This window comes from Triticum aestivum, chromosome 4A (genome assembly GCF_018294505.1).
Source record: "Triticum aestivum cultivar Chinese Spring chromosome 4A, IWGSC CS RefSeq v2.1, whole genome shotgun sequence".
Taxonomy (NCBI): domain Eukaryota; kingdom Viridiplantae; phylum Streptophyta; class Magnoliopsida; order Poales; family Poaceae; genus Triticum; species Triticum aestivum.
In genome coordinates, this window is record NC_057803.1 from 726,008,881 (window position 1) to 726,030,499 (window position 21,619).

The following is a 21,619-nucleotide window of genomic DNA, read 5'->3' on the forward strand; positions in this document are numbered from 1 at the left end:
CCGTATGTTAGGAGATTATATTTGTAAAAGATAATTATTGTATATATGTAGCCGGTAGTGTCGGATAGATATACGAGAACTTGTTGTTCGACCAATCTCTCGGAGAAGGAGAGGTGGTCGATATCACTTCTCTCTGTATGCATATATGTTCATGACGATCTTCTGTTTGCTTACTAGCTAGCTAGCGTGTCTAGCTAGTCCTCTCTATACCTATGTATAGTACGTAGCATCGACCAAGCACGGACAAAAGAGAGGACACTTCTCTTTATTAATTAGCTAGCTAACACAATATATGAAACACCTAAATTAACCCCCAAAATCCCCAACCCCCCACCCCCCTTTTTCAAAAACAAAAAAAAAACAAAAACCCCAGCCGCAGAAATGCTGACGCGTGGATGTCTATTGGTCCCGGTTGGTGCCACCAACCGGGACCAAAGGCCCTCCTGCCTGGGCTCAGCGGACAGGCCACGTGGAGGCCCATCTGTCCCGGTTCTGGATTGAACCGGGACTAAAGGGTCAAGGCATTAGTACCGACCCTTTAGTCCCGGTTCATGAACCGGGACTATAGGCCCTTTTTCTACTAGTAGAGGGCCACCAGGCGTTCGGCTTTGGACGGGATCGTTGCGCCAACGCCTACAAGGTCGCTCGCTTCTTCTACCGCGAGTGTCTCGGCGAGGATGCTCTTGGGATGGAGGTGTTCACCATTGAAAAGGACGATAGTTGGCGTGAGGCGGTCGCACGGCCGTCGTTCTGTTTCGTGGCAATGCAGACGGCAATCTTCTTCAAGGGCTCCTTGATTTGGACAGTCGACCATGAGTCGCTCATGTATGAAGACCTGTGTCCAGATGAGATTGCTGACATGCCATGCTTTGTCCGCTTTCGCCTGGAAGATGAGTTATTCAACATTATTACTGGGCCTTCATGGTACCGGGGGCCCAATAAATTTAAGCCCGGCTTAGCCGAGCTAAACGGGGAGCTAGCCATGCCGCGTCCAGGTTATGAATCAGTCAAGATATGGATGTGTGGTGATGTGGAAAGCATTAGCCCACCACGATGGGAAAGACGTCATGTACTCAACTTTCCATTTTCTTTTGACCAGCTGATAGGCATGTCTAACGATGAGATAGTGTTTCGAGACATGTCGGACTCTTTATGGCGGCAAACTCGTCAACAAGTTGAGATTATGTTTCACATGGAAGCCTTGAGGTATTACAACCATGACACGGGCACGCTTGTTGAATACTCAGGGGAGACCGTCCAAGACTTTGATGTAATCTTTTACATTCCAACCTTAGTTCCAATCTAGCTATAGCTTCTAGTTGGCTTATTTCTCACTATTTAAACGGCAAAAACCACTAGTTTTCTTCGATCAAATCCACTAGTTTGAAATGCTTATGAGTTATGACAACATGTGGTGACATCACTGCTTATATATATGACGGCATGCATTATTCCTTTTTTGCATGCAGTGGCACATCATAGCTTATGTGGACATGATAGTGACTGAGAGAGCCAGAGAACATGTTACAGATAAAAATATAAATGGCAAAAAAGGCATGTAGAGTCAGTTCTGCTTTGGTACAAATCGGTTCATACCCCATGGTACACATAATTATAACAATGGCAAAATAAAAAGAGGACACTTAATTATAACAACTAAAGAAAGGCGTGGCAATGCACACTTTAGACATAGATCAATGGTACACATTGCTTCATTGGTCCTTGTGCCACAAAGTAAAGAGGCCACACACTTTGCCCATGACTAGCTCGTGGCCTTGAGAATGGGCTGGTGGTTGGATAACGATCGTGGAACGCTGTTGCGATAAAGTTATGTCCGATTGCACATTTCAAGGCGCATGGACGGCTATCAATGTACAATCACCGTATGACGACGCAGTGCCATATCGTATACATACAGAAATATACGACACTTTAATCAACACGTAGCTACAGAGATCCTTCAACGACGATCGATGATGGCCGGCGCTCAAGAGCAAGGCCTGAAGCTGCTGGGGGCGGCATCCGGGGTGAGCCCGTACGTGATCCGCGCCCAGATGGCGCTCGGCATCAAGGGGCTGACCTACGACTACCTCCCCGAGGACACCCGGTGCAAGAGCGACCTGCTCCTCGCATCCAATTCTGTGCACAAGAAGCTGCCTGTCTTCATCCACGGCGGCAAGCCCGTCTGTGAGTCGCTGATCATCTTGGAGTACCTCGACGACGCATTCCCCGAAAATGGTGCCTCCATCCTCCCTGCCGACCCCTACCGCCGTGTTGTCGCCCGATTCTGGGCCGCCTACGTGGATAACAAGGTATGTTTCATCTCGTCTAGTTTGGCCCATCTTTGACTTTTTTCTTTCATTAAAGTGATATTACTTTTTTTTGTTTTGAGTTGGACATGTTGGCTGCGTGCATTGTGTTATGCAGATGTTGAACATTCGCTCTGAGTTGTATTATCTTGAAATATCCATTGAAAGAAAATATAGATTATTGAAAAATCACATAATCAATGTGCTGCCGCAGCTGTTCCCTTCGTGCATCGGCATCCTCAAGACAGGGAAGCCGCAGGAAAGAGCCGATAAGGTGGAGGAGACCTTGTCGGCACTCGGGCTCCTAGAGGCTGCCCTGGCGGAATGCTCCAAGGAAGGGGACGCGGAGGCGCCGTTCTTTGGCGGTGGCTCTCTCGGGCTGCTCGACATTGCCCTCGGGAGCTATCTTCCCTGGATCGAAGCAATAGGCCACCTTGCCGGCATGCCGCCGTTCCTCGATGCGGCTAGGACACCAAAGCTGGCCGCGTGGGTGGAGCGGTTCAGGGCCGCCGAGCCGGTAAGGGCGCTGCTGCCTCCGGCAGACAAGGTGGAGGAGTACATCTTAGCGGTTCTTTATCCAAAGTGGAAGGCCGCGCTCACTGCATCGGCAACTAATTAGAGATCATGTCACCTCGTTCCATCGTTGTTGCTGTGCTCGCCTTCAAATTCAGTTGGTCTTTTCACGAGTTGTGCTCGTTGAACTTTTGTTACTTGGTTGTTAGGGTCTGATCGTCATGGATGGTGCGCATGCATGCACTGTCATCAATCTGAGTTTGCTGTTTTGGGAATAAATTAAAGCTTTGTCATTCTTTGATCGCTTTTTCAAGGACATTTTTTCTCTCGAAAATATCAGATCCATTATAAATGTTCACGGAAAGTACAACACCCAAATATAATAAAAATTGCATCGAGATCCGTGGACAACCGAACAACCATTGCCGCTGCCCGGACGAGCCACCGACGCGCCGCTGTCGCAGCTCCGATACCGGAACTGGCTGGACCTTGTCGATGACAGCCGAGAAGTGTTCGTGCGTGTGCCCTAAGGACGAGCGTTTGGGGGCCGCAAGCATCGCCATTAAATCCTTCAATTGATCTGAAGAACCTGACACCAAATCTTGTTGGTGCGTACGCACGACGAGAAACACTAACCTCGCTGCTCCGAGGAGCTGGCAGGAATCTAGGCCGAAGCTCTGTCTAATACGCCCCGATGAACAAACTTGAGGAGGATCAAAGTCCGGGAGACTGACGCAAAGAAGAAGCGCCACCATCCATCCGAGTGCTGCCCTTGTGAGAAGCAAAACCCTACCTATCTAAGTCGAGGAACCAAGAATACCCTCCCCGCCACTGGCTGCCGGAGTGCCAGGAGGAGGGGAGGCGAATCCACAGACTCGTCGGCGGAGATCATAAGGAAGATGACTTTCCCAAGTCGGCTTGCGAGAAGGGAAACAAAAAACTGTGTCTACTATACTTATCCGATTTTACCCCGTCAAGGACGTTACTAGTACGAAATGCAATGTTATCCTCTTGACTTCTTAATATCTAAAGAAAGATTTTAAAACATGTTAATACGAGATTTTGTCACGGCAATAAATATAAATAGCATGGCCTCGAATGAAAAAGTGATCAACATGATGAATCTCCATCTCATCAAAACGGAGAAATTTGATGTTTATGCCATCTCCATCCGATTTCATACCGAGGGCCGAAGTAGTAGGTGGGGTGCTGAAAGTTGCTGCTCAGGGAGTGTTCGGCTGATTACACACCCAAGATCACCTCAGATGAAAAAAGGTTACTGCTCGGGGTAATGCGCGAAGGAGAAAAGAAGAAGGGTATGTGCGGGATTGCCTGCACGAGTATGTTTTTACTTGAAAAGAAAGAAACGAACCGCCACCGTGTGGAAGAACCCTACCCCACCGAGCCTCCACATTGTCTCGTTTTCGCTGCCAGGCGGCTCATCATGCGTGGCAGCAGGCAATACTCCACTTCCATAACATGTCTTAGTTGGCGGCAGGTCCTCCCCTTCGACAAGGCGACATGCTGCCTAGCGAGGTCGCGGCCCTGTTCGTCCAATCCAGTCGTGGCCGTTCAGGTCTCGAGGAGCAATTGCGGGAGCCCGCGCCCTTCGTCATTCTGCCTCTGTGGCTCAGACACAATGGGTATCCCCGTCTCAGCCAAATCCCAACTTCTTTTGCTACATGCCGCAGTTTGATTTCTTGATTGAAACATGATGTTTAGCTCTTAATGATTTCCTCTTTTCATGTTATTTCCTTTCTTTAATTTCTGAATCTAAAGTCTCTGAATGTGGAAACCAGTTTAGTAATTTTTGTTTCTATTTAATTTTACAGGAAGGTGAGATGAATAAAAGAAACAAAACAATGACACCTTTTCAAGTTCACATTACCGGATATTCCTCGGAAAATGGTCCATTAAGTCAAACAACTAATAATATCCCTCGTATTAGAGCTCAACTCAACCCCGATGTTATTGAATAGTAAGAGAATACCAATTCACTCTTTTTACATTTTGCATATGTATTGTATTTCAAAATTTATCGTTCAAGGTTTAGCTTTTATTGAAGACTATTGGAGGCTGAGATTAATCACTCGTTTGACTTGTATCTAAAACCACGATACTTATTTCGGTTTGGAGGGAGTAAATGTCCTAATTTTTTGTATCACCGTTGAATAAATACTTTCATTGATTATTGTGGTTGGATTTTTATTTGTCCGAGAAGTTTTAACATGACCCATCTTAACTCCTTTTTTAATGCGAGATATAAAGGGACATAAGACTGCTCATAGTGGGAGTAATATAATTAATTAGTAATATGCATGCCACATAGGCAAAAAGTATGATGTGACAAGTAATTAACGAGGAGAGACGCGAATGAAGTAACTGTTAAGAATAGAATAGTTGCTTATTAATTTAGTTAGTTAGGATTAAGTTAATTGTTAGATAGGTTGCTTGGTTCTCAAGCAACCATGTACTTCCTTGGCTTTTAAGGCAACTATGTAATTCCTTGGCTCTAAAGTAACTATGTGTTTACTTGACCGCCAAGCACCATGTGTACTTCCGCCTGGGTATAAATACCCTAGTTCTATCATCAATAAAGACTGATGGATCATCTTTCATTCAAACTCTCTCGTTCTTTACATTCTACTTCAAACACGTTATCGCGCACGCCTCTACCGAGAGCATTAGGCCACGCTACAAGCGAAAAGGAATGGAAGAAGAACAGGAAAAGAGGAACAGCGACGCCATGCTCGCCCTAACGACGAGACAGTGGTGCACGGCCGTGGCGGCGACCCTATCCGCCACCGAGGATGCGACGGCGCTCGGCCTCGATGGTGCTCCTCCAGGTGCTCCAGAGGCCATCGCACGGCGGTTCGTCCCGACGCTGAAACCTCCGGACGTCGAGGTCCTCAAGCACGGCGCCGGTGCTTTACGGCACGCGCGGACCATGAGCGGCTGTGGCGACGACGCCCTCAGGCGCGGCGCGGAAGTCGGCGGTCTAGGCCTTCGGCGCGCGGCGCAATCCGGCGGCTCGGTCAAGCGCGGACGGGACGGGACGCAGCGATGGTGGCCAACGGCGCAGCGATGCCCGACCTAGCCTTGCATCCCCACGCGCGCCGAAGCCCTCTGGTCGGATCACGGCCCTGACCTTCAACGGCGGCGGCGGCTAGAAAAGAAAAATCCCTACAGGCGAATCGTAACTGCACGGCGGCGATGGTTTTCCATGGCTACCACGGAAGCACGCATGGCGGCACGGGACAATCTTATCCCTTCAGCGACTTTTCAATTCAGCCCTTTGATTATCTATTCACCCGGCGCACGTCCATATAGTTATCAGTTCAGCCCACTGACTTAACAGGACGTTAAGTGGAGTACCAATCTGGCTTAGTGTGTTTTACGAATATAAAACATCAGTCTGTTTGAGTTTTGCTGTATAGCCTTCTGACTTTACTGTTTTCAGTGCTAAGTGTTTGCTTGTGTTTAAGCCTCGTCTTTTCTTTGGACTAGACCATAACCCCATAAGTTCTTTCCAAATGGTATAAAAATATAATTATGCACCATTTACATCATGTAAGATATCATTTGAAGCTCATGTCTTCATATATTACAGAAATATGTAAATCATTAAGTTTTGCATCTATATGTATTACCACAGCAATACTAATGCAAAACCATGTTTTGCGTAAATTTATTCCTTCGGAATTTAAGACATTATATATGTCTTTGCCACAAACATTTCCTAAGGCATACGTTTTAGGAGAACATCTATATATTATTATTTTTTGCAAAATTTTTTGTTGCAAATTTAAATGTAATTCGAGCATGAATTATCAATTGTCATACTCAATATGACTACCCGCATTTATTTGCGAATCACAAGGTAATAGTGGCATCTATTGCACAATTTGTAGATTATCCACCAATACTGTAAGGTCTACATCTTGTTATTTTGATAAGATGACTACCTTCAAGTGCTCTTCCAAATATTAATGTGACTATTCCAAATGTTATTTGTGAATCACAAGGTATTGGTAGTATCTACTGCAGCATTTGCAGATTATCCATCACTATTGTGAGGTCTACATCTTGTTATTTTAACAAGATGACTACCTTCGAAGTGCTCTTCCAAATATTAATATTATGTGTGACTACCTCAAGATATCATAAGGTAATATTGGCATCTACTGCAAATTTTGCAGACTATCCACTATTACTGCAAGGTCTACATCATGTCACTTTGACAGATGATTGCCTTCAAAGTGATTTCACACATTTTGCATAACATAAGGTAATAGAATATGAACATCTACTGACAAAAGTCAGACTATGTTTTCTATTACTGCGAGATCTACACCACATCCGGTGATTATTTTCAAAGTGTTATCCTATATAAATTAAGGTCTACACATATGAGTGTATAGCATCAGCTATCATAAAATTTGCTCTTCCAAAGCAATTATTGTTGTTCACTAAAACTATTTACTCTCATAGTAAAAAAATATTGATCTTACATGTTATAATGGCATTTTTCTTCTAGTATCAATTATTTCATCATCATTTTTCTTGAATAAGCCGTGGAAAATTACACAAATATTACTATTTGTGATGATATTGTCGTCCATACATCAAGGTGGAGACCATAATTTATAGCAAAGATCGAGTGTCTCAAACACTATTACAAGATCCACATCACATTTTTGGTTGTTATTTTATAGTGACTAACACCATGTTCGAAAAATGCCATGGCTATTCTCTTGATAGCTAAATACGTACATATTCATTTTATATGTCGCAAACTTCACTTAGTTCTCAAACTAAGTACATTATAGATGAGTATTTATTCACTTTGAATATTTTCCTTAAGAGAAACATGCTGCCATGAGCACATCACGAATGACCACCCATTCGTTTTTCAAGACCTCAAGTCTATTGCATCCAACTCTGTCACATAATCAATTTCAAGTTTAGATCTCGTGATCAAATATTTTCATATGCGGATCTACTTGAAAAGTTCTCAATACACTTAATTTACATCCTCTTATGATGGTACTACAATTTTCCATAATGAGGAACATGGAATTTCTTAAATCATCAGATTCACCCAACGGGTGGTACACCATTATTTTAAATTCTTGCTAGTATTGATAATACTAAGCAAGTAATTAGTCACGAAATAGAACCTTGAGGAATTCAAATTAAAAATGGAGGCTAGAAGACAACCAAAGACAAAATTGCCTCTTAATAGGGAATATATCATTTTCAAACGATCACAACGACGACTCTCAAGTTTGTCAAATGTGTGGTTATACAAATATCATACCTATTTTTACCAAACCCTCAAACACATTGTCAAACAACACCACAAGTTTGGGATAAATTTGAAATTTTGCAAACTTACAACTAGAAAATATCCTGGTTAATGATTGTTCTCAAATCATCATCAGAAGGAGAGAACTAAAATATCTAGTGTAGTAAAAGGATGGTGAAATCTTCACAACGATGATATGTTTGCGTAACAAATTTTTCAATAATATTGGAGACCTCAAGTAATCTCTTAATAATCCCAAATAATATTAGCCCATACTTGTACTACTACATGTAGTAGGATGTCTAATATCATATCCCTTGGATACAATATTTGATAAATTTGAATGTATGTTTCAATTCATACTCAATATTGTTGTGTACACAATAATTTTCTAGATCTTAATACATTAAATATTTGGTTTGGTAGCCTTAACCATCCTCGTTTGGGGATGATTAGAAAATTATTGACAATTCTGTTGGTCATAACTTATCAAGTTACAAATTTTGCCAAATCATCAGATTTTATGTGCACCGCATGTGACATAGGGGAAATTTGTTTTAAGGCACTCTCACCTTAAAATTCTAAGCATGCCACTTATTCTTCCTTGAACACATTCAATAGATATATGTGGATTATTGAACCATTATCTAGGGTAATCTAGATACTTCATGGTACTCATATACACATTCATAAAATGTTTTTAAGTGTGTCTCTTACCACACACAACCATGATCTTACCAAATAAATTGCTTAAATTATCAAAGTAGGAGCTAATTCTCCCGAACAAAGCATAAACCCATTTGAATGTGCAATGTCGTTGAACTCATTTCACGAGCATTTTCAGTTTGCATTCAATACTATATGTACATACCCAAAAATGGTTTAACTAAATTTCTTATCGAGCATAGTCAAATGAATTACTTGACCACTTTTAAAGAATTGTAAATTTACTAGCCTCTTGCTGGACACATACGGCCTTACACCCAGTAAGTATGATCTAAATCATACCAACTGCATATCATACTACTTTCCCCTTGTAGTAACTACGTGGAAATCAACAAAGTTATTCTCATCTGCGATAATTCGGTTACATACCGATATCACCACTCCAGCATACATCAGTGGGCACTCACAGAAAATTAGGGATCTATGTGAGAAATAACAATTTATCGGTCAATCAAAATTATTCATAGCCCGTATGCTGATTGTATCGGCAATAAGGATATTTTCTTGCATTAGGGGGAGATAAGTACCACAAAGAATCCCGAGAAATAAATTAGAAATGTTATTGACATTCAATCCTTATATCCACGTTCTCAAAGAATCTAAACTAGAAGTTTAGAGAATCATATATTTGCAACACATTGCAAATTTGCCACGTACATTTACTAATGACAAGGTGTCACTAAATTCTATATTGCTGCAGTAAACTGTCAGAAAGAGTGTTACCTGATAAACCACTCTTCTCCCCAAATGAGAGCAAGAGGGGGAGAAAATCTGATAAAACGAGATATAACTTCTCATATGCTTCCGCGGTAACAGAGGAAATGAAATCCTCAACCAGTAAATCTAATTCAATATCTAGTTGTGAGACACCTCACTGGATGCTCATCATCCAAAGCCCGACATAAATGTGCACAAATGTTTTGGTGCCGGGACATCGAAACACCTTGACTCCATTTGTTGTAGGAAATCACAAGGAGATAAAAGGAATGAATATATTATCCACGAACTTCAGTGATTCCATTAGAATCATATAAACTAAAGACTACATTTGTCGACATATATTTCTTCTCAAATTGCTAAAACCTTTTCGGCCCTGAACCAAAATCCATGGTAGAGTGCCTCTTGCACTCATATTGGTTCACATAAAAGGAAGCAAGTAATGAATAATAGCTCTCGCTCTGCAAATGAGTGGTATTTACCGCAGTAATACCTACTCCTCATAAGTATCTTCCGTATGGAATACTAAAAACTTCTCATTCATAGACAAAGTCAATGCGGTGGTGAGAGAGCGAGGCTTGTAGCAAAAGGGTTCACGCAGAGACCTGACATCGATTACGATGTAACATAACTTCTTGGTATGAGTGGAATTATGTTTCGATACTAAATATCATTGGCGATAAAAATAATAATATTATCTATGCAGTTGATGGATGAAGTGGCTACATACTCATATGAATCACTCATTTCGGAAATCTCTATGGAAGTCCCTGAAAGGCTTATACCTCTGAATCCAAAAGCAAATCGCAACAAGTTTTGTGTAAAACTTCATAAGTCACTCTATGACTTGAAATAGTCCTAAATCATATGGTACTACGTACTAAATGAGTTCCTTCTTCAAAAGGATTACTCAATAATGATGATTATTTACATGTTTAATAAAGGAATCTCAAATTTGATTTCCTTTCATCACCTCAGTGTATATTGATGACCTCATCATTAATGTCTATTGAAGACCTAAACATACACAAAATCATCTCAAGACGGAAAATTTGTATTCAACCAAATTTAACTTATGTTTACAACCTGAACATTCTCTCAAGAATTCATATCAGTCTACATATATCCAATACATACACGAGAAGTTCAATGTGGATATATCATACTAATAAAAGACATGCAATATGGTCATACTACCCCTGATAGGGTACAAATCCATTCATACCTAGGGGTGATAATGAAGTGATATCAGAACCTAAAGTTCTACGTCTCACTAACACCAACACACTCATATAATTGCAGACTACGTCAGGCCTGACACTATATTTGCTATCTTTGTCCAGAGTGCAACCCACAACAAAAGGTATGTGGTTGATATAAGAAATAAGAACTTATATCTCATGCTCACAATACATCTTGGGCATTTCCATCAGGAAAATCAAGATATGACCATGATATGTTGTAATGATATTGGCTCTTTATTTGATCCCAATAATGCCATATCAATGACTAAATACACTGTAATAGTCTTCTCATGAAAGTCATCCAAATAGACTTTAATGACTATTTCCAGTTATCATTCTGACATATTTTCTTTATCTAAAAGAAGCGCATAATATGCATGTCTCAGTAGAATGATTAACTACACTCAAAATAATGTGGTTGAGATTCATCAGAATCACATAACTTGATTTATCAAGACGCTACCACTTGTGTTACTAAAAAACTACAGGTTATATGAAGAGCAATATCGTAAAGTACATTGCTCAAAAAATTACTTATCCTCATGAATTATAGAAATTGAGGAAACAATATGCAAACAACATACTTTGAAAATCCTACAGATTATTCATAATGTCATGATCATATAAATGGAATTCGTATTACACATTCTCCAGGTTTGCAAATTTCAGGGAGAGTAATTTCCCAAATCTATAACCTATTAACAATCCTAAGATTACATATATTGTACTCTTTTTCCCTTCATGAGTTTTCCCTAATGGTTTCTCAAAAAGGTTTTTAACGAGACAATAAAAACACAAGTGCCCGTATATGTCATACACTTTCTCGTTATATTTTTCCCATTGGGTTTTAAAGGAGTTTTCAATGGCATATCATATCGCACTCTTTTCCCTTATGAGTTTTCTATCAAAGTTTCTCATAATGGTTTTTAACGAGGCAATATCTTATCAAAGATAATATGTCATACTTTCAATCTTCCCTGTCGTTTTTTTTAAAGAAAGTACTCAAGACATATTAATTGTTCTCTAAACTCATCGATGATTTTTCTCCTTCTTCAAAGGTTTTTCTCATATGAGTTATCAAGAGACAATAATCATTATATGTTGCATGATTTTCTCCTTATTATTTTTCCCAATGGGTTTAAAGGAGTTTTAGCAACATACCTGCACTATTCTCCTCATATTTTTCCCACGGGGTTTTTGGAGGAGACATTCAAGATTATTCAAAGAATTTGTTAAGATGATGGATGTACCAAAGAAGAGGCATTGTACAAGGGGGAGTGTTAAGAATAGAATAGTTGCTTATTAATTAAGTTAGTTAGGATTAAGTTAATTGTTAGATAGGTTGCTTGTTTCTCAAGCAACCATGTACTTCCTTGGCTCTCAAGGAAACTATGTAATTCCTTGGCTCTCAAGTAACTATGTGTTTACTTGACCGCCAAGCACCATGTGTACTTCCGCCTGGGTATAAATACCCTACTTCTATCGTCAATAAAGACTGATGGATCATCTTTCATTCAAACTCTCTCGTTCTTTACTTTCTACTTCAAACAGTAACATAATATGTTACCATCATGTAGCGGTTCTGAATATAAAATGACTCTACAAAGTAATGAATGAACCTCTCTATGTCATCACACGTATGACACTACCTGCTACCTCTTGAGAACTGCGTTGGATTTCCCCGAAGAGGAGAGGATGATGCAGCAAAGTAGCGTGAGTATTTCCCTCAGTTTTTGAGAACCAAGGTATCAATCCAGTAGGAGACCACGCACAAGTCCCTCGTACCTACACAAAACGATAGCTACTCGCAACCAACGCGATTAGGGGTTGTCAATCCCTTCATGGTCGCTTACGAGAGTGAGATCTGATAGAGATGATAAATAATATTTTTGGTAATTTTGATAGATAGATGCAAAGTGAAAAGTAAAAAGCAAAGTAAAAACAAAGCAAGTAAATAAAGCGATAGAGATTGATATGATGAGAATAGACCCGGGGGCCATAGATTTCACTAGTGGCTTCTCTCAAGAGCATAGATATTCTACGGTTGGTGAACAAATTACTGTTGAGCAATTGACAGAATTGAGCATAGTTATGAGTATATCTAGGTAATGATCATGTATATAGGCATCACGTCCGAGACAAGTAGATCAAAATGATTCTGCATCTACCACTATTACTCCACTCATCGACCGCTATCCAGCATGCATCTAGAGTATTAAGTTAAAAACAGAGTAACGCCTTAAGCAAGATGACATGATGTAGAGGGATAAATTCATGCAATATGATAAAAAAACCATCTTGTTATCCTCGATGGAAACAATACAATACGCGCCTTGCAACCCTTTCTGCCACTGGGTAAGGACACCGCAAGATTGAACCCAAAGCTAAGCACTTCTCCCATTGCAAGAACTGCCAATCTTGTTGGCCAAACCAAAAAGGATAATTCGAAGAGACTTGCAAAGATAACTCAATCATACATAAAAGAATTCAGAGAAGAATCAAATATTTTCCATAGATAATACTGGATCATAAACCCACAATTCATCGGTCTCAACAAACACACCACAAAAAGAAGATTACATCGAATAGATCTCCACGAGAGAGGGGGAGAACATTGTATTGAGATCCAAAAAGAACGAAGAAGCCATCTAGCTACTAGCTATGGACCCGAAGGTCTGAAGTAAACTACTCACACTTCATCGGAGGGGCTATCGTGTTGATGTAGAAGCCCTCCATGGTCGATGCCTCCTCCAGCGGAGCTCCGGAACAGGCCCCAAGATGGGATCTCATGGATACAGAAGGTTGCGGCGGTGGAATTAGGTTTTTGGCTTCTGTTCTGATCGTTCGGGGATACGTAGGTATATATAGGAGGAAGGAGTACGTCGGTGGAGCAACAGTGGGCCCACGAGGTAGGGGGCGCGCCCAGGGGGGGCGCCCTCCACCCTCGTGACCGCCTCTGGCACTTCTTGGAGTAGGGTCAAGTCTCCTGGATCACGTTCGGTGAGAAAATCACGTTCCCGAAGGTTTCATTCCGTTTGGACTCCTTTGATATTCCGTTTCTTCGAAACACTAAAATAGGCAAAAAAACAAGCAATTCTGGGTTGGGCCTCCGGTTAATAGGTTAGTCCCAAAAATAATATAAAAGTGGAAAATAAAGGCCAATATAGTCCAAAACAGTAGATAAAGTAGCATGGAGCAATCAAAAAATATAGATACGTTGGAGACGTATCACTACCCACCAGTCTAAGTTACTTCCTTTTATGACTGAGCCGGTGATTTAATTATTAAGTAGTGAGTTTGAGTAACGCTTACCTTACCATGTTAAAATTGCTCATGCATTGAAACTGGGTTGTTTTAGTTATTTTTTGACCTTTAGTTTCTCGCTCGCGGCCTCACTCAAGCCTGGCTCTGCTACTGTTCATAAGGAACAACACTTACATGATTTAATGTAAAAGACTTGGGGGCATTATTTTGGTTGAGTGAAATTAGGAGAGGGTGTTAAACTATAATCTTGTTTCGCCAACTAATATGCATCATGCTCTCTGCAAAAAGAAAAAAACTAATATGCATCATGCAGGCAGTGTACTAGCTAAAATATCCAAGGACATTGGCAAGAAGCATTTGTTACAATAGCTAGCAGTAAAATATATTTAATTCATGTCCGCTGAACTTAGCTAAGTGTAGGTGTTACTAGCAGAATAGAGCATGCATGAGCTGGACATGCAAGTAATAAATTATTTTTATGTGGTAGTAGGTGCTACCATGTATACGTGGCTTTATCGGATTCTGTCTGTCCCTCTTAGGCTAGACAGTACAGTAGCATCTACTGCAGCTCACGTCATGCATGACATAGTATGGCTGCCAAATTCAAGTCACCTTGACTGGCAGGTCTTCCGCCCCTTGCTGCGAAATTACTCGTACCAATTGGAAGCAATAAAGGGGAAATTCATTGGTGCTTCAGGAGCGCGCGCACGTGAAAAACATATTTTAAAGTGTGAAAAAATTCCAAACAAAAATTTGCCGCATACATCTCGACATTATATGTGTGCACATTAAGTTTCGGAGAAAACCGATATTTTTTGTGGCTTGTGTAAAAAAGACAAAAGGATGTCTTGTGAAAAGCATTTTTTTGACATCGAATTTTGTCTTTTTCACACGTGACACAATATTAAGTTTTACGTGCCAGGTTTTTGATATTTCAAAATATGTTTAAAAAACATTTAAAAAACCAGAAGCGCACGCTCCCATGCGCCAAAACGCCACTCTCAGCAATAAAGCTTCTAGGTAAAAAAAATTGTTGAGAGTACAAGCTTCTAAGTAGTAGAACGTGAGCTTCTCTATCAGTAATGCAGGCGTTCACTGATACAACTACAGACATGTGCGGCTGCTGCATCTTCTCTCTGCAGTATAGCTAACAGATGGGGCCCACCCAGTTGAACTTGGGGGTTGAGAGATTGGTTTAGCAAATTTACATAAAGAGCACGTAAGTTCCACCGTAGGTGTAGCATTTTTTTTATCTGGCACATTGTTGAAATTTTTAGCTGGAGGTGGAGGAAAGAAGCCCAGAAGGTGCGGTAGGTGGGGAGTGGGTAGGTGGCGCATCAGCCTCCAACTTTTGTCTTGTTTCCTTTCAGACGATTTCATCTTTGCCACTCGCGCTTATAAAGATCGCAGTTCGGGCCTTGCCATACACGCATACACTTAAGCAATAGATATACAGGACAGGAGTATCAGGGAGGAAGACGAGGAAACGTTGATGGCCGGCGCTCAAGAGCTGAAGCTGCTGGGGTGGTGGGCGCCCGGGGTTAGCCCCTTCGTGCTGCGCGCACAGATGGCGCTCGCCATAAAGGGGCTGAGCTACGAGTACCTCCCGGAGGACCGCGGGTGCAAGAGCGACCTCCTCATCGCGTCCAACCCCGTGTACAAGAAGGTGCCCGTCCTCATCCACGACGGCAGGCCCGTCTGCGAGTCGCTGCTCATCCTGGAGTACCTCGACGATGCCGTTGGCCTTGCCGGCAACGGCAAGCCCATCCTCCCCGCAGACCCCTACAGCCGCGCCGTCGCTCGCTTCTGGGCCGCCTATGTGAACGACAAGGTTAGTAATTCATTTCATATTCATACCATTGTTTTAAATAGCCCGCATTTACAAAAGATCTTGCGCTAAGAGACTTTGGTCCAAAGAAATGAACAAACATCTTAAATAGCGCGCTATAGCTCCGCTATAGCACGCTATAGCATTTGAAAGAGGTCTGCCACTAAGATGCTTAGCGCTATTTAAAACTTTGATTCATACACAGATTACCTCTCGTTGCGCTTGGAGTTACATCTCTGTCTCAACCAAGGTTTTGGTTACCAGTCGAAATTTCAAGATTTCTCATGGTTACCACGTATTTCCGTGCCCCTCGGTAAATCGTCATACCGAGCAAAAAATACCATTTTTTTGAAATTTTTGAATTTAAACACTCGATTTACAGTAAGGTATGTAGGGTCTAATTAATGCAATGAAAGTTGGTTATGGCATGTTGGTAGCAACCTAGTTCCTGTTTTGAGAGGTCTCTGGTTTGAATATTCGTTCATTTTCTTATTTAAATTCAAAATTCAACTATAAAATTCGCTCGAAATATTCTCGGTATTTGTCGGTATTTCTCGGTAACCGTGGTAACCACATTTATCAGTCCCCCTCGGTAAAATTACCTCATTCGGTAACCAAAACCTTGGTCTCAACTCGCTTTGTTGCCACAGCTGTTTCCTTCGTGCATCGGCAGCCTCAAGACAACGAAGCAGGAGGAGAGAGCCGGTAAGGTGGAGGAGACCCTGTCCGGGCTCCGACACTTGGAAGGTGTCCTCGCAGAGTGCTCCAAAGGGGAGGTGGAGGCGCCGTTCTTTGGTGGTGACTCCATCGGGTTCCTCGACATCGCGCTCGGGTGCTATCTTCCCTGGTTTGAGGCAGTAGGCCGTCTGGCCGGCTTGGGGCCGCTCATCGACCCGGCGAGGACGCCGAAACTAGCAGCGTGGGCGGAGCGGTTCAGGGTCGCGGAGCCGGTCAAGGCGCTGCTGCCTGGTGTGGACGAGCTGGAGGAGTACATCACTACGGTGCTTTATCCAAAGTGGAACGTCGCGGTCACCGGTAACTAATTAAAGATCGTGTCGTCCCACTAGCGGCGGAGGATCGTGTCAATCCAATAATTCCTCTGCCTTCTGAGTTGTTTTCACCCCAAGAGTTGAACTGTTGTTACTACTAGGTCCTTAGTGTCTCCTCGTCATGGATGGCGCGTATGCGTGCACTCTCTTCGATCTGAGTTGTTGACATGTGGTTTCATGAATAAATTGAAGCTTCGTCCATCTTGCACCTCGCATCTTGATTACCAGTATGGTCTACCAAGCAGATTATTCCCGAGCTCTGTGGGTCGTGATTTCTAAGGAATGGATTTTACTAGGGATAAGATTCTTTTTATTTGAGAAAATCACTGGAAAATCCTTACCTGATTGCTCAAAAGTGTTACCAAGACTATCCTGCTAATTTTCTTCGGGTGTGGATAGGTCACAATCGACTGAGACTTAACCACGTCTCAGACAAGTGACATGGTATAAAACAAGAAAAAAAACTGAAAAGAACAAAATCGTATGAATCTCCATGCAATATCGAAGGATTATAGCATCAATTGAGCAATAACAAAGTCTCAATCGAGTGAGACTTAACAAAATGGTTTACATGAATATTTTTTTGCGGGGTTTACAGGCTACCTGAAGTGAGAAACATCACCAACAGTCAATTATGGGGGTTTACAAAGAATCTGAAGTGATAAACATCACCAACAGCCAATTATGGTTTGGAATTTAAACCATAATTTGGAATTAAGGTTTTTCTCTCGGGCCACTTGCTATCATCCAAAAATTCAGATGATTTGGAATTTAAACATTAAGAAAGGTATAAAATAGTATTCACATGGAACCATTAGCATGGGATGGACTCCTCTCCTCCGCACATAGGGCTGGATCAAAAACTCGTAGCTCAACTCGTTAAGCTTGTACTATTAGTGAACAGAGGCAATAGCTTATTTCAGCTCACTTAACGTAATGAGCTCAATGAATGCGCTAACAAGTTTCACAAGCAACTCATTAAACTTATTAGTACAACACAACACATTATTATCTTAAGTGACAATATTTCGTGGCACCTCAACCCATTTATTAATCTAATCGACCTAGCCCCGCCCATCGGAGGGATCAAACTAGCGTACCTCCTCATGTAGTCACCATATTCCTTCGTAAAAATCACACCCACGCTCTCATCCCATAGGCCGTAATACAATGTAGTTTATCAACAGAGAGCTGAACTAGGTTTTTTGCTCAACAAGCTTAACAAGATTAACCACCCGAGTTGAACAGGCCCGACATGAGCAGCTCGTTAATTCACGCCTCTTTGTATGGAATTTGGTTTTACCGTTACATATGCTCGGGGAAAATATACCAGAAACGTGAGGAAGAAAATTCGAACTCACAAACTGCACTCTGGTCAGACATGGGCTGACCACTAGAGTACGTGCAAGTATGTGTACACGAGTAGGTTAAATTATATATTTTGATGCACAAAAGTTTGAATTCAAAATTGCTTTGAATAATTTTGGATTAAATTAAGCGGAAATTTCTGAGATTTTTCTATAACCGGTTCTGCCGGCTCCTACCCAAAAAAAAAAATGGTATCGAGAAAAATAAATCTGACTGGATCATGGAGAAGAAGTGCAGTAAGGAGTGCCACTGGCACTTTTGAAGGACATCATGAAGTGATACCTTGCAAATTGGAACAACTTCTTCCGCTTGCTTAGCCACCATCCGTTGACTGGGTATCAAGAGTAGATGCAAATCAACATGTCAGCATTGTCGAAAGGCATTACTCCATCGAGACAACACTGCAGACACAAATATTGCTGGCTGATATCGTGCTATCACTGTGAGGTGTTCTACCAACACCATAGAAGCGCATTGCAAAAACGAGTTTCCACCGAACTGCAACAACCATGACCGCGAGGTCCACCATGGGTATGTCGATAAACACTTTATGGGATGAGGCTGGCCGCCCGCTCCATCAAAGGGCACCTATCAATCGAGACTATACCAAGATCACAAAGCTCACTACATCACACCACCTGACGGAGTTGAGCATGGATGGCAGAACAAATAGATGAAAATCAGGGAATCACATAACCATCCAATTTTTGAGATCCCTTTGGGCAATGTCCGTAGGGTCAAGTTGCAGAAATTTTGGCAAGTTGAAGCATCACAGGATCAAGACACAGGATGCAAGTTGGCGCAAACGTCCGATGCATTTGCTTGAGGTTATCAGCAAGGAGCCAACGCCCAACTGGGATGGTCCTTGCCAAGCACTGCCTAACCGATGCACCTAGTCTCATTTAAGTGCACATGTTGTGCACACAAAGAAAATTCTTCCGAGATATCTGTCGGATTCGGTCTGTCTCTCTCAGGCTAGCTAGCTACTCGCAGCCTTGCATACGTTACAGACTTACAGTATTGTGTGGCGTTGAGTACACTATCCAGAAGAGAATCAGCGAGAGGCCAGGATCAGGTGCACCTCAATTTTCTTCCCTTCATTTTCTGTCGACGGACTGTGGACCAACACATGGAATTGTCTTTTTCTCTTCATCTAATACCTTTTCCCGTGCCGCGCGGCAAGAAAAATAATTGGCCTCCAGTTAGCCACGTTTCAGCGGCAGCTTCTTTTCTCCTGCCATATAGCTAGAACGTATGCACACTTGCTCAAAAACACAAAAGAAAAGGATAGACAACTATTGGAGATGCGCTTGGAGCATCTGCAGCCGCACCCCCAGGACGCCCTCCCAAACACTTTTTTTAGCACCGGCAGGTAAAAAAACTCTCAGTCATGCCCCCAAGATGTCGTTTTGCGCCGGATTTGGGCAAAAATAGCCCCGGCGACCTCAGGACAAACCCAGCCCCCTAGAGGCCACTTGGGGCCGCCGGCGCTACTTTTTGCATGGCCAAACCCTACCTGTCAGCCTCTCTCCTCTCTCTCTCACTTTTTCTGTTAGGCCCACCCATGTGCATGCAAAAAGGAATCTCTCCTCTCTCTCTTTCTCCCTCCGCATGTGTCGGCTGGATTGGGGGACGGCTGGAAAACTTTTCACCCCCAATGCATATATATACGTATTTTAGAGTCCAGATTCATCCATTTTACTTCGTATGTAGTTTATATTGAAATCTCTTAAAAGACTTACATTTAGGAATGGAGAGAGTAATACTGAAGTACATGTTCTAGTTCGGTCTCTTACAAATCACAATAATCCATGTCACTATGTCAGTATATTAATACTATGTGGTTTTATTTTAGTCGGGTGATCCACTTTTGCCGGCAAGTCGATTGATTTGTTCGTTTCGAGGCTTGACCGACTTCATGCGTATTACACAGCTGCATCTGAAGTCAGTTGCACTCCATACGCTGAGTCACTACTGTAACCATCTAAATTACTCCCTCTCTCTCAGTTTACAGGGCGTGCGTGTACCCCTAGGTCGTCAATTTGACCAACCTAATACAAGTCATATATTACAAAAAATATATCAATATAAACTTCAGATGTTCTATTTTCAAAAGATATAATTTTTGTGTTATATAGTGTATATTAGGATGGTCAAATTGGCAACCTAGGTATACGCGTAGGACTTGGGAGTACTCCAAATTTTGGAGACTCGAGCTGTTACATGTGATTGGATCTGCTTTAATCATCGGCATTAACTGGAGCTGCCCAGATATTGAAGAGACGATGGTGATCAGCCCCAACCTCAATTGCTGGATGATGTTTAGGTATATTATTAAATATTTCTGAGGGTGATGTTTAGGTATATTATGACATCTAGGACATAATTATTAAGATACCTATATTGTACTAATTGGTCAAATATAGGAGGTTCCAGCAGATTGATGGCCAGGTGTTGCATCTTTTCAAGAATTTCTTGGCCATCTCTCTCTCTCTCTCTATCTCTCTCTCATATAGTGCTTGTAATATATAATAATCATATAGGTTATGACCTTTGTAGAAAATGGAATTCAACGTAATGTGATTAGACTTGTCTGCATAGACCTAAAGGAGTTGATACCCGATATTGATATTGGGTATTCGGATTACATGTCTTGATAGACTTTCATTTTATACGCACGCCCGTCGTCGTTTGGGATATATTATAAATCTTGTATGCCATCATAGTGGTTAAAGTGGAGTGCATTGATTATTTGAGAAAATCACAAGTTGTAAACTTAGCGACACCTTTAATTGGTCATAAACGATACCTTAAATTAGTCATGGTCAAGAAATAAATAGCATCAGCAAAGGGGATGAACTCCCCTGAGTGCTCAGGCCCTGTTTGGTTCATAAGTCCTAGGACTTTTTCTAGTCCCAACTAAAAAGTCCTTAGTCCCTAAAAAGTCCCTCCCTGTTTGTTTCCAGAGACTAAAAAGTCCCTAGTCCCTTCCTAGAGGTTATTAAATGACCATGTTGCCCCTAGTATATAGAAAAATAACAATCAAACAACACCATAGGGTGGCGGGCCAATGGATGCATGGAGGGGCATTGTTGGAAAAGTCCCAAAAAAAGACTCTCCTTGAGAGTCTTCTTCATTTAGTCCCAAATGCCTAATTTAGTTCCTAAAAAGTCCCTCCCGTTTGGTAAAAAAAAGTCTCTAAGAGAAACTTTTTCTAGTCCCTATACAAAAAAGTCCCTGGAAACGAACACCCCCTCAGTCTTCTATGAGTGAGAGGGGGGGGGGGGGTTCAC

General features: G+C 41.9%; 2 protein-coding genes across 2 annotated transcripts; both read left to right on the plus strand.

The window, feature by feature from the left end:
* Positions 1-1,950: 1,950 nt before the first annotated feature.
* LOC123083427 (probable glutathione S-transferase GSTU6) lies at positions 1,951-3,121 on the plus strand. The gene is made up of 2 exons (XM_044505476.1): positions 1,951-2,312; positions 2,524-3,121. Exons 1-2 carry the CDS (start codon positions 1,974-1,976, stop codon positions 2,926-2,928), a joined length of 744 nt encoding a protein of 247 aa, XP_044361411.1. The 5' UTR covers positions 1,951-1,973; the 3' UTR covers positions 2,929-3,121.
* Positions 3,122-15,490: 12,369 nt separating this feature from the next.
* LOC123088395 (probable glutathione S-transferase GSTU6) lies at positions 15,491-17,159 on the plus strand. The gene is made up of 2 exons (XM_044510595.1): positions 15,491-15,912; positions 16,560-17,159. Exons 1-2 carry the CDS (start codon positions 15,574-15,576, stop codon positions 16,950-16,952), a joined length of 732 nt encoding a protein of 243 aa, XP_044366530.1. The 5' UTR covers positions 15,491-15,573; the 3' UTR covers positions 16,953-17,159.
* The last annotated feature ends 4,460 nt before the right edge of the window (positions 17,160-21,619 follow it).